Source organism: Pan paniscus, chromosome 17, assembly GCF_029289425.2.
Source record: "Pan paniscus chromosome 17, NHGRI_mPanPan1-v2.0_pri, whole genome shotgun sequence".
NCBI classification, from domain to species: domain Eukaryota; kingdom Metazoa; phylum Chordata; class Mammalia; order Primates; family Hominidae; genus Pan; species Pan paniscus.
In genome coordinates, this window is record NC_073266.2 from 38,946,690 (window position 1) to 38,959,003 (window position 12,314).

Consider the following 12,314-nt stretch of genomic DNA (forward strand, 5'->3'; position numbering starts at 1 on the left):
TTCTCAGTTAGTACATTGGTCACTTAGAAAAAGCTATCAAGTATTTTATTATTTTTATTCTACATTATATACAGGTCATAAAAGGCCACAGCAGTTTTTCAACATATAAACCCTTTAAAAGTAGAGGGCACTATGAAGGATAGACAAGTATCAAAATGAAGTCCAGTAATGAGGGCATATACTCAGTGCAGTATTTCTGAGGAATAACAAAGCAGATACCGAGTCATCCATACTTTGCTTCCAAGTATTCTATACGTTTTTATAAACCTCTTTGAGATTTGTTAACAGCCTAGGTGTGCCAAGTTGCCATTTATTTTAAAAGTGAAACCAGAATGAAAGAATAATGAATCTAGGAGGGTACCTTTCCTAATGCTTGTCATTTACGGCTCTCCAAGAAGGAAAGCCTCAATTCTTTACCACTTTCTACTTCCTCCTTCCATCAAAGATAGGAAAGAGAAAAATCAGGGAAAAAAAGCTCAATATTCTAATTCTTCCTATTTAGCTGGAGCTTTCCTTTTCTATAGGGGTTTCTTCAAAGTATAGTTCAGGCCTTTTAAAAATTAGCTTCAAATTCCAAAACACTTAATATTGCACCCTCCTTGAACAATAACTAAAAAAATTGGTTTCCACTCTGTGAAAATACAGTCTTTAAGCCTATCACTGGTATCAGCAGATCAATATAAAAAAATACAGTACCAAGCTACACTGGTATATTTCCATATTAAGAACTTCAAAATATACTTATCACTGAGACCATAGTCCTTGCATTAGTTTTCAGTCCACTATGAACAATTATCTGCTGCATGTAAACATGTCTAAATAACTATAGATAAAATACATCAATCATAAATTTCTGTAAAAGATAATAAAATATCTTCTTTAAAAAACAAAACAATAAGCTATTACTGCATTGTTTCCAATTTTATGAAAATGGAACAACCATATGGTTGTTGCCAGTCCTGAGTTCATTGTAATAAAAATGGCCCTAGTTCCTGGTTAAGGTCAGCAACCAATCCATTCTCTTCAATAGATGTCTTCTAGTGGTGTAGGCAAGAATTTGTTTTACGTGCTATTCTGTCCATTAATAAAATTATATACCAGAAACTGACCAGTGCCACAGTACTGTGTTGCAAACAGCTTTCCATCAGGAGTGGGATCTGAGAAAGCAATTTCTTCTTTGCTCAAATATGAGCCATATATAAAGTTACTCCTATTAAAAAAAAAATGGGGGGGAAGGGTTAAGTGTGAAATGTTAAAAAAAAAAAATTCTAATCATTAAAACTGGAATAACCTGTCAAATACAATTTGACTAAAAAAGCTTTTTAGATACTGATGTGCTCAAAATTTTTGAAAATAATTATTCATCGATAATATCAATAACCTGAGGTTAAATTTTAATAAAAGCAACAATGTAAAAACATTTACCCAACATCTTTTCATGATAAAAATATTCAACTAAGAGTAGAAATATTTCCTCAACCTGATCAAAGACATCAAGGAATATCAGAGTTAATGGTGAATGACTGAAAACTGTTCCTCAAAGATCAGGAATAAGAGAAGACTACTCTCACCTCTTCTATTCAATATTGTATTGGAGGTTCTCGTCATGAGGAAAAGAAATAAAAATCATCCAGATTGGAAAGAAAGAAATAAAACTATCTCTTTTGCAGATGAAAAGGCCTTGTTTATAGAAAATCCTAAAAAATTCACAAAAACAAACAAAAAATCTAATAAACGAGTCTGGCAAGGCTGCATATTCAAGATTGATATTCAAAAGTAAACTGTTTCTATACACTTGTAATGAACAACCTAAAACTGAAATTCAGGGGGAAAAAAGTCCATTTATAATAACATCAAAAAAATTAAATACTTGCCAGGCACAGTGGCTCACACCTGTAATCCCAGCATTTTGGGAGGCCAAGGTGAGAGGATTGCTTAAGCCCAAGAGTTCAAGGCCAGCCCAGGCGACATAGCAAGACTCCGACTGTACCAAAACAAATGAAATTTTTGCCAGGCACATGGCTATGGTCTCAGCTACTCAGGAGGCTGAGGCAGGAGGATTTCCTGAGCCCAGGAGGTTGAGGATGAAGTGAGCTGTGTTTGCACCACTGCACTCCAGCCTGGGTGACAAAGTGAGATGCTGTCTCCAAAAAAGAAAAAAAATACTTGGGAATAAATGTAACAAAAGAAGCATTAAGACTTGTACACTGAAAACTATTAAACACTGCAGTAAGACATTAAAGACCTAGGGCCAGACGCGATGGCTCACACCTGTAATCCCAGCACTTTGGGAGGCCAGGGTGGTGAACTGCTTGAGCCCAGGAGTTCGAGACCAGCCTGGGGAACATGGCAAAACCCCATCTCTACAAAAAATAGAAAAATTGGCCAGATGCAGTGGCTCACGCCTGTAATCCCAGCACTTTGGGAGGCAGAGGCGAGTGGATCACTTGAGACCAGGAGTTCGAGAGGTGGTGGGTGCCTGTAATCCCAACTACTTGGGAGGCTGAGGTAGGAGAATCGTTTGAACCTGGGAGGCAGAGGTTGCAGTGAGCAGAGATCACGCCACTGCACTCCAGCCCGGAACAACAGAATGAGACTCCATCTCAAAAAAAAAAAAAAAAAAATTGGCTGACCTAAAAACCTCTTTTGAATAATTAATTTTAACCTCCTTCATTAATCTTTATCAGAGGTACTTTATAGGACAAAAAACAAAACAATTTTTCTGAGTCTCCCTTTTGATATCTCTGACAGTCAAGTGATAAAAGAAAAACTAACAAGAGGTTTTGATAGTTTACAAATAATATTCTTGAATTAAGATAAATTTCTCTAAAAGCTGAACTCCCAAGGAACTTTCCACATTTCTTTGGTTATATTTAAAATTCTTCAAAATGAAGCACAACTTGAAATAGGCAGGTTATTTTGGCCTAACATCATAGTTACAAATAAGTAAGTCGAAACAGCTTAATATTAATAGTGTTTAGCCTATAGTGCTTTCTTCCTCCTCACATTACATTCTCATAAAAAGTACTTACAGATCCAATACACTGATAACCTCATGCAAAATTTGTAATTAATACAAATAAAGATTATACACGTTAATTAAATGCCAATCTTTACACTAAAGCTCTGCCTAAGTCCTAAACTACTAAAAATGATTTGAAGGATTACATTCAAGTTACCTTAGGCATTCAATCATGCGAGAAGCAATTTTCTTCCGACGCATCATGCTGAATACCCATATTCGACTGATCCCGCAGATTGCAGGCTCTGGTAATGTTGAGCAGCACCAGGCTTTTTGCCTTTCAAATCTGACTTTTTCTTCTTCTGACCTGATAACTGGAAGTTTCTCTTCTATAACTCTGTAGCCCTACAGGTGTCAAAAATTGGGAAAAAATTTAAGTGAGATTATTAATTAGCAACTAATACTGATCTGGTTGAGGCGGTTATGACATTTGACTGGCTTAACAAACTATGGGGCCACTTATGCTTTCACTCTCATTTTTAGGAAACAGACAACCTGGATCTGCATTCTGTTCCAGTTCATTTACTAGTTGTATGACCATGAAAGTAAGTTACAATTTCTCTAACCTTTGGGTTCCTCACTGGCAATATCCATCATCTCTCATTTTGAGAGATTAAACCAAGTAATATATACAAAGTACCTTGCCATCATGAGGAGCCCCCCCAATAGGAACTGAACATTAGTTCTCTCTACCTCCCGCACTCCAAGAACCAGCAAAAGTACATGTTAAGAACACAGCAGTAACTGTTTCTGTGATTGCTGTCACAGTTCTAGATTTCACAGTTGTACAAGAACTGAGACTAGGGATAGCAGAGAAATCAATAATTTAAAAAGCCATTTCATCACACTGCAATCTCTTTTAAAAAAAAAAATACCTTAAAAAACATATATCTCTTTTATGGTGGCTGGCTTTATGGGAAAAAAATAAAAAATAAAAAATATCTCTGCCAGTCTAGCTGCCAAAAAATAACACAATTGGTTGGTTTTTTTTGTTTTTTCTTTGAGACAGAGCTTCTTCTGTTGCCCAGGCTGGAGTACAGTGGTGCGATCTCAGCTCACTGCAACCTCTGCCTCCTGGGTTCAAGAGATTCTCATGCCTCAGCCTCCCAAGTAGCTGAGATTATAGGCACGCACCGCCATGCCCGGCTAAGTTTTGTATTTTTAGTAGAGATGGGGTTTCAACATGTTGGCCAGGCTGGTCTTGAACTCCTGGATTACAGGCATGAGCCACCGTGCCCAGCCATGACTAGCCTTCTGATGGGACAAGATATAAAACTTAAAAGTAAACAGACAACACAGTTAAGAGTCAGCAAAAACAACCCTAACAAACATTACATAGTTATCCTTCTAGTCTAAACACCGCTATAAGTCATTTATGGATCTAGGTGGAATAGAACCTTAAAAACACAATAGTTCGCACTATGTAAAATTAATTCAATTTCAGTATGGCAAACTTCTAATGAATTAGTCAATTTATATCAAATTAATTTCCCCAAACTACCCTATCAGTTACTTATTTAAATCAATTTTGTTATTATAGCAAGGTTCATAAGCACTATATAATAATTTCAGGCTGAATATTTATTTACTCATTATTTTTTCTTAAGAGACAAGAGTCTGGCTATGCTGCCCATGCTGGAGTGCAGTGGCTATTCACAGACACAAACATAGCACCCTACAACCTCAAACTCCTGGGTTCAAGCAGTCCTCCGATCTAAGCCTCCCAAGTAGCTGGGACTACAGGTGCCACCACACCCAGCTGAATTTTTTAAACACGTAGCTTAACATATATAGAGAAACTCCTGCAAACTTGCTTTGACTTTTCACTTTTTTAGAAAATTTTATGATCAAGCATACATCTGTGCAAGCAGCTATTAACCCACTTATGCCTAGTGTTCCATTACTGGAACACTAAGCATGTGGGAGTTATTTATATCCTACTGCTCAAGGTCATCACCAAGGTCTTATTTTTCACTCATGCAAAAAAATCAAAAAATTGTTGCAACCTTTGGCATAAATGAGTTAATATGCTAAAAGACACCATCTGAACAGTAGTCACACACAATGTACACTGAGTTCATGAGCAAGAACTTAGCTGGAAAAAGATAGAATTCAGGTCTGCCTCAAAGTGAGCATTATTAGGGAGTCCAGAAGCTTCTGTTCTCTTAGAATGGTCTCGGCAGTTTCTAGTAACACTCATAATGTAAACATACATGATTCCATTATTTGTTTTTTGTACAAATTGGCTCCTAAACACAAGATAACTACTCATTCAGAGTTCAACAAAGGAAGTGGTGATCTATTCCAGGTGTGGGCCTTTTTTTTTTTTTTTTTTTGAGATGGAGTCTTGCTCTGTTGTCCAGGCTGGGTTCAGTGGCATGATATTAGCTCACTGCAACCTCTGCCTCCCAAGTTCAAGCAATTCTCCTGCCTCAGCCTCACGAGTAACTGGGATTACAGGCACACACCACATCTGGCTAATTTTTGTATTTTTAGTAGAGACCACGGTTTCACCATGTTGGCCAGGCTGGTCTCAAACTCCTGACCTTCTGATCTGCCCGCCTCAGCCTCTCAAATTGCTGGGATTACAGGTCTGAGCCACTATGCCTGGTGGTGTGGGCCTTTTATAAAGGTACAGATAGCAAATATTTTAGGCACTGCGGTCCACCTGGTCTCTGTTGCAACTATTCAACTCTGCCTTTGTAGTACAAAAGTAGCCATAAATATGTAAGCCAAATGGGTGTTGGTGGGCAACAATAAAATTTTATTTACAAAAACAAGCTGGATTTTGCCCACTCTAGTTCGCCTAGCCTTGACTTACTCCAGTGCTAGAGGGACTAATTGAGAAAGACATTACATTGGTATCCAACATGGAAACTTCCAAAATAAACTTTGATAGTATTCTGATTTTTTTTTTTTTTTTTTTGAGACGGAGTCTCACTCTGTCACCCAGGCTGGAGTGCAATGGCGTGACCTTGGCTCACTACAACCTCTGCCTCCTGGGTTCAAGCGATTCTCCTGCCTTAGCCTCCTGAGTAGCTGGGATTACAGGTGCACACCACCGTGCCTGGCTATTTTTTTTTTTCTTTTTTTTTTTGAGACCGAGTCTTGATGTGTCGCCCAGGCTGGAGTGCAGTGGCACAATCTTGGCTCACTGCAACCTCTGCCTCCCGGGTTCAAGCGATTCTCTTGCCTCAGCCTCCCCAAAAGCTGGGACTACAGGCACGTGCCACCATGCCAGGCTCATTTTTTGTATTTTCAGTAGAGAAAGGGTTTCACCGTTATTAGCCAGGATGGTCTCGATCTCCTGACCTTGTGATCCTCCCACTTCGGCCTCCCAAAGTGCTGGGATTACAGGCGTGAGCCACCACACTCAGCTAATTTTTGTATTTTCAGTAGAGAACAGGTTTTCACAATGTTGGCAAGGCTGGTCTCAAACTCCTGACTTCATGATCCACCCACCTCGGCCTCCCAAAGTGCTGGGATTATAGGCGTGAGCCACTGTGCCCAGCCTGATGGTATTCTGATTCTACAGAATTTTTATCTTACTGACTTGAGAAACTAATTCCCATGCATAACCATTATTCCACTATGGTGAAGACTCACACATGGGAATTCTTGCATTAAAACTGTTCCTTACATGAAATGGAGACAAATTTATCAGGATTTATGTTATTTGGGATTACGTTGTAAACTCATTAAACACCAAATTACTTAAGAACACTCTTTTATCACTTACCCATTGGATATGTTCCGCAATTAGGCAGCCAACTACTTTTTTGTCATTGGAAATGAAGAGAAGTGTTTTAGTTCTGGAATAGCACATTAGTGGAGCCTGTTGAAAACCTAAATCATTGTCAACCATCTCTCTAATCTCGTCAACCTGCCAAATAAAGAACAGTAATTATTTTTAAATGAAAAGATTATATACATGTAAAAACACACTATTTCAGTTCAGTAGATCAACTTTATTCCAAGCAGGGCATCCTCTAAAGAGTTCTTTTGGGCTGGGTGTGGTGGTTCACACCTGTAATCCTACCACTTTGGGAGGCCAAGGCGGGTGGATTGCCTGAGCTCAGGAGTTCACGACCAGCCTGGGCAACATGGTGAAACCCTGTCTCTACTAAAATATTAAAAAATTAGCCAGGTGCCGCAGTGTGCGCCTGTAGTCCCAGCTACTCTGGAGGCTGAGACAGGAGAATCCCTTGAACCTGGAAGGCGGAGGTTGCAGTGAGCCGAGAATGCGCCGTTGCACTCCAGCCTGGGTGACAGAGTGAGACTCCATCTCAAAAAAAAAAAAAAAAAAGTTCTTTTGAATGACTGTACTGATCAATAACTGTTTTTTAACCCCTTTGGAACACTTTGCAAAATGAAGGAAGAACTGGTGGGGGATGCCAAACCCAACAGTCTAGAGAACAAGAGGGATGGGGTGAGAGCTCCTACAATAGATTATTAGGAACATTAAGACTTCCTATTAGAAGTATCTAATCTGTGAATTGAAGAGAACTTCACTGCAATCTTAGCCAGGCAAGCCACTCTTCTTCTCAACCCTTAATTAGTACTCTCATCGGTAAAACAAAAGTGAGTATAGAGAAAAGGAACTCATGTTTACTTCCTATCAACCACTTATAGGCCAGACATTATTCAAAGCACTTTACAAATATTTCACTTAAATCCCACATTTCTTGGAGGTTTATGGTTCTTCACTTTACATATGGAAGAAACAATACTCAAAAGTTAAAGAACTTTCCCATGTCAGATATTAGACATCTAGAAAATCAAGCAGCAGAGTCACATGTGAACCCAAAATGTTACTATGGCATCAAACCATGCTTCTTGCAGTTTAGCTCCTAACTGACCAAAGTCAAACATGGTAAGCTCAAACTGTTTGCAGGCAATCAAAATTAAGACCTCTGTAGGTACTCAACCATTAGTTCCTTCCCCAGTTAAAAGATACTGCAAACAAAAGCCAGAGAGCAGTGGCTGATGCCTATAATCCCAGCACTTTGGGAGGCTGAGGCTAGAGGGGTTCAAGGCCAGCCTGGGCAACACAGCAAAACCCATCTTTACAAAATTGTTTTATTAGCCAGATGTGGTGGCACTTGCCAGTAGTCCCAGCTACTCAGGAGACTGGGGCAGGAGGGTCACTTGGGCTCAGGAGTTTGAGGTTACAGTGAGCTATGATCACACCACTGCACTCCAGCCTGGGTGACAGAGTGGAATTCTCTTAAAAAACAAAACAAAACAAAAAACTAAAAATAGAGTCCAATAACACTCATTTATGTTATTAAGTCCTCCTAATCCTGACACAGCATCCTACAACTCCTAATTCCTAAAGACAAGTGATTCACAATTCCCTAGATTTTAATTTTTAACCTATTATGGGTTACTAAGATTTTGTTCCGATAAACTAAAATGAGGAAATTAGCATCTACTGAGGGTTCCTTCTAAGAAAAGTCTGGTTGCCATATATGGTAGTGTAGCAAAAGTTCCCATGTGCATTTCCAAATGTGAATAGCTGGAATTCCAAAAATTCATTAATTTAATTTTCATTTAAGTTGACCCTCGAACAACAAAAGTTTGAACTGTGTGGGTCCACTTATATGTAGGGTTTTTTTCAATAAACATATTGGAAAATTTTTTTGGGAATTGTGACAATATGAAAAAACTAGCAGATGAACCATGTAGCCTAGAAACATCAAAAAAAAAAAATCAAGAAAAGGTTAGGTATGTCATGAATGCATAGAATATATGTAGATACTAGTTTAAGTATGGGATTAATCAATTATTTATGTTATCAATAAGGTTACCAGTCAACAGTAGGCTATTAGTAGTTAAGTTTTGGGGGAATCAAAAGTTGTACTTGGGCTGGGCAGGGTGGCTCACGCCTATAATCCGAGCACTTTTGGAGGCTGAGGCAGGAGGATCCCTTGAGACCAGGAGTTCAAGACAAGCCTGGGCAACATGGTGAGACCCTGTCTCTTAAAAAAAAAAAAAAAAAAAAAAGTTATAATTGGATTTTTGGCTGCATGAGAAGCCAGCACCCATAACTACTACACTGTTCGTGGGTCAACTGTGGTTAATCACTGATCCAACATTAATTCAACAAGAATTTACTATTGTGCAAGAATCAATGTTTCAAATACAAGACAGGTTGGGCATGTTTACATGTCACTGTAAATACTGTTGTCTATTCTGTTAGGCAGCAGTAATATGAAAGCTTATTTGGGTATCTAAGATTGTCCATTCAGATAAACAGAGTATCTAAAGTTAAGAATCAGAAAATAAACTTACATATTTTAAATAGATTATTAGCTAAACTTTCAAATAACAGGCGCAAAGTATTTTCCTTCAACCAACTTTTCAGGTGAAGTATTCTTAAGTTTAAAGAAGTCCAATTGTTAACCTAAAAAAAAGTATAATAAACTGTTTTCCTCCTGTTTCCAGACATTTGGGACACACTCTAGCATAATTACTAAAGTTTTTCAGATAAACTTAACTGAACCCATCGCTAACATTATGAGGTATTTCTTCTGAAAAAGCATCCAGAGGTTGAAGAAAAACATACTGAGTATATTATTTGAAAGTGTAATGAACATATTAAACTTATTTAAAAATAAGTTTACCTTTTTGGTTCCTGGTTTTTAAAATAACCTATATAATAAAATGGTTCCAGGATTCATTATCTGGTTCACTTCTCAACACAATAAACTCTCTGAACACTTGAAGTATGGAACTCTAAGTTAGACTAACACCTGCCTCACACTAGATAAAATAAACTTTTATGTTTCTGCATTATATTTATAAACTGGAATATATCCTTATATCTTAAAAATATTATAAGATTAAGTCATGTTTAATTTCAGGTTTACTATGACCTACTTAGCAATCCCCTTCTGCAATAAGCTTTTATTTAGAAATTTTCCCTTAGAATGAAACTTTACATTTTATTAATTATCCAAATTATTATAATTCAGCTTTTATTTCTGATCGTGAAATCTTTTAGTTGGCATTATTCACTTAACAGAAGATAAGCATATCTACTTTGGCACTCAAATTATTAACTACTACTAATACAGGACAATTTAGTAATAATACTGGACAGTACTCAGTTCATTTAGAATTCATATACTGGACACACTACAAAGTTTAACATAATTTTTGAATTGGGTTATACCCTTTAAACGCTTATTTCTTGTTTTCAGAATAGGTGTTTCAATATACTATGCAAGCAATCTGTTATCCTCTTAAAATTAACTGCGAAATGGGCCAGGTGCAGTGGTTCAAGCCTGTAATCCCAGCACTCTGGGAGGCCAAGACAGGCAGATCATGAGGTCAGGAGTTCGAGGCCAGCCTGGCCAATATGGTGAAACCCTGTCTCTACTAAAAATACAAGTTAGCCAGGTGTGGTGGCACACACCTGTAGTCCCACCTACTCGGGAGGTGGAGGCAGGAGAATCCCTTGAACCTGGGAGACAGAGGTTGCAGTGAGCCGAGATCGTGCCACTGCACTCCAGCCTGAGCGACAGAGCAAGACTCTGTCTCAGGGTAAAAAAAAAAAAAATTAACTGCAAAATGATATTATCCACTCTACATGAAGTTTCACTGGAAATTTACCTTTTTCAGGGCATACTTTGGGTCTTCAGGAAGAACCATTATTATCCTGCCATCAGGGTATTCAGCCAGAATTCTTTCTTTCTTCCAGCCCTAGATATATATATATACACACACATATGTAAAGTATGAATTTTATGTATATTCTATTCATTATATCCACGTACAAGATAAAAAGTACATCAATTTGTCTAAAAATTGCAAACATGAAAAATATATGCTCATTAATGCTTAATAAAGCATGATAAATCGGCTATTTTGTTAAGCATACAATAGGTACAAGGCAAGCTAATTTCTCTCTACTACTCAGAGATATATCTAATACCACAAGAGTATTTCTAATTTATCATTTCCCGTTTTAAATTAATTTTGAAAGCCACACACCAAAAGCAAGCCCCTTAAAGTCAGTAATTCCCAGAAACTATAACTCTCCCAGATTCTTGATAAAAGAATTAAACTCTTATATTTCATTGGAACATGGTTACCTCCACAAACACTCCAAGTTTTATGTCTGGCATGCCAAAGACCTCCAGGAGGTTTTAAATGAACTGATTTGCATGCAGTAGCCCAGTATGAAAGGAATAGTCTTATGCTTATTGATCACAACTACCAAAGCCACAAGAAGGAGACTATAAAAAATATAACTACCTTCTAAGAATCTAATAGGGAAGGAGAAGCTACGTTGTGTGTATCTGAAGTTAAACATACTCAAAAAAAGAGAGGTAATAAACTCTTCTTCAGATCCACACTCGTGGTGATTAATGAGCAGAACCTGCATAAAAAAACAAAACAAAACAAAAGCCACTTAAATCTAGTAAGATGGGACTGAACCAGAGGTTAAAACTAGGAGCTTTGAAGTTCAAAATAAGTACAGAAGGAATGAGCTTAACTAGTTGTTCCAGTTGTCTTAACCCAACCAACTTTACATAAAAAGGCCTTTCCAGAAGCCATTTATACTTCTAGTAGAGAAAACCACCATATTTTTTCTGATGTTTCTTCTAAGAACACAAAAAGCTCAATGAAACCAAGAAAATGGCAACTAGATTTCTTTAAAAATATACTATGGCAAGTATGAAAGCAGATTCGTTTTCTTAAACCATCAGGAATTTTTTGGAGGGGGAGGGTAGAAAGATCATAGTTGGGAACAAAAATTCTAGGTAATAAGCTTGGTATATGTAACAATTTAAATTAAAATATTTAAAATCCAAAATTTGTTTACATAATAGAGTACCCAAGTTAAATTCAGATGATTAAAATTATGATTGGTAAAATGTTCTCAAGATTTGAAAAGAAACGAGCAGAAACAATAGCCACAGAAGTCCTTTTTTCATCTAAGAAACTAAATCTGTAGTTCTTCAACGTAAATAAGGTTTTAAAAAAGAAACTTAAGGCCGGGTGCAGTGGCTCACACCTGTAATCCCAGCACTTTGGGAGGAGGGCAGATCACAAGGTCAGGAGATCGAGACCATCCTGGAAACCCCGTATCTACTAAAATACAAAAAATTATTGTATTTTTAGGCGGGTGTGGTGGCACGCGCCTGTAGTTCTGGCTACTCAGGAGGCTGAGGCAGGAGAATTGCTTGAACTCGGGAGGTGGAGGTTGCAGTGAGCTGAGTTCGCACCATTGCACTCCAGCCTGGGTGACAGAGCGAGACACTGTCCCAAAAAAAAAAAAAAG

General features: G+C 37.8%; 1 protein-coding gene across 4 annotated transcripts in view; it reads right to left on the reverse strand.

Annotated features, from left to right (window-relative positions):
- The window catches only part of ESCO1 (establishment of sister chromatid cohesion N-acetyltransferase 1), a 71,956-nt gene continuing 59,642 nt past the window's right edge, over positions 1-12,314 (reverse strand). For 3 of the 4 annotated variants that reach the window (XM_034943944.3, XM_014342291.5, XM_063597222.1), the window contains 4 exons: positions 10,640-10,729; positions 6,762-6,905; positions 3,180-3,367; positions 1-1,210 (listed from right to left, as the gene is read on the reverse strand). In XM_034943944.3, coding sequence (XP_034799835.1) covers positions 1,063-1,210; positions 3,180-3,367; positions 6,762-6,905; positions 10,640-10,729 — 570 coding nt within the window. In that variant the 3' untranslated portion in view covers positions 1-1,062. Of the gene's footprint in view, positions 1,211-3,179; positions 3,368-6,761; positions 6,906-10,639; positions 10,730-11,284; positions 11,409-12,314 lie in introns of those variants that run through there. The other variant, XR_004667618.3, reaches the window with a different exon arrangement.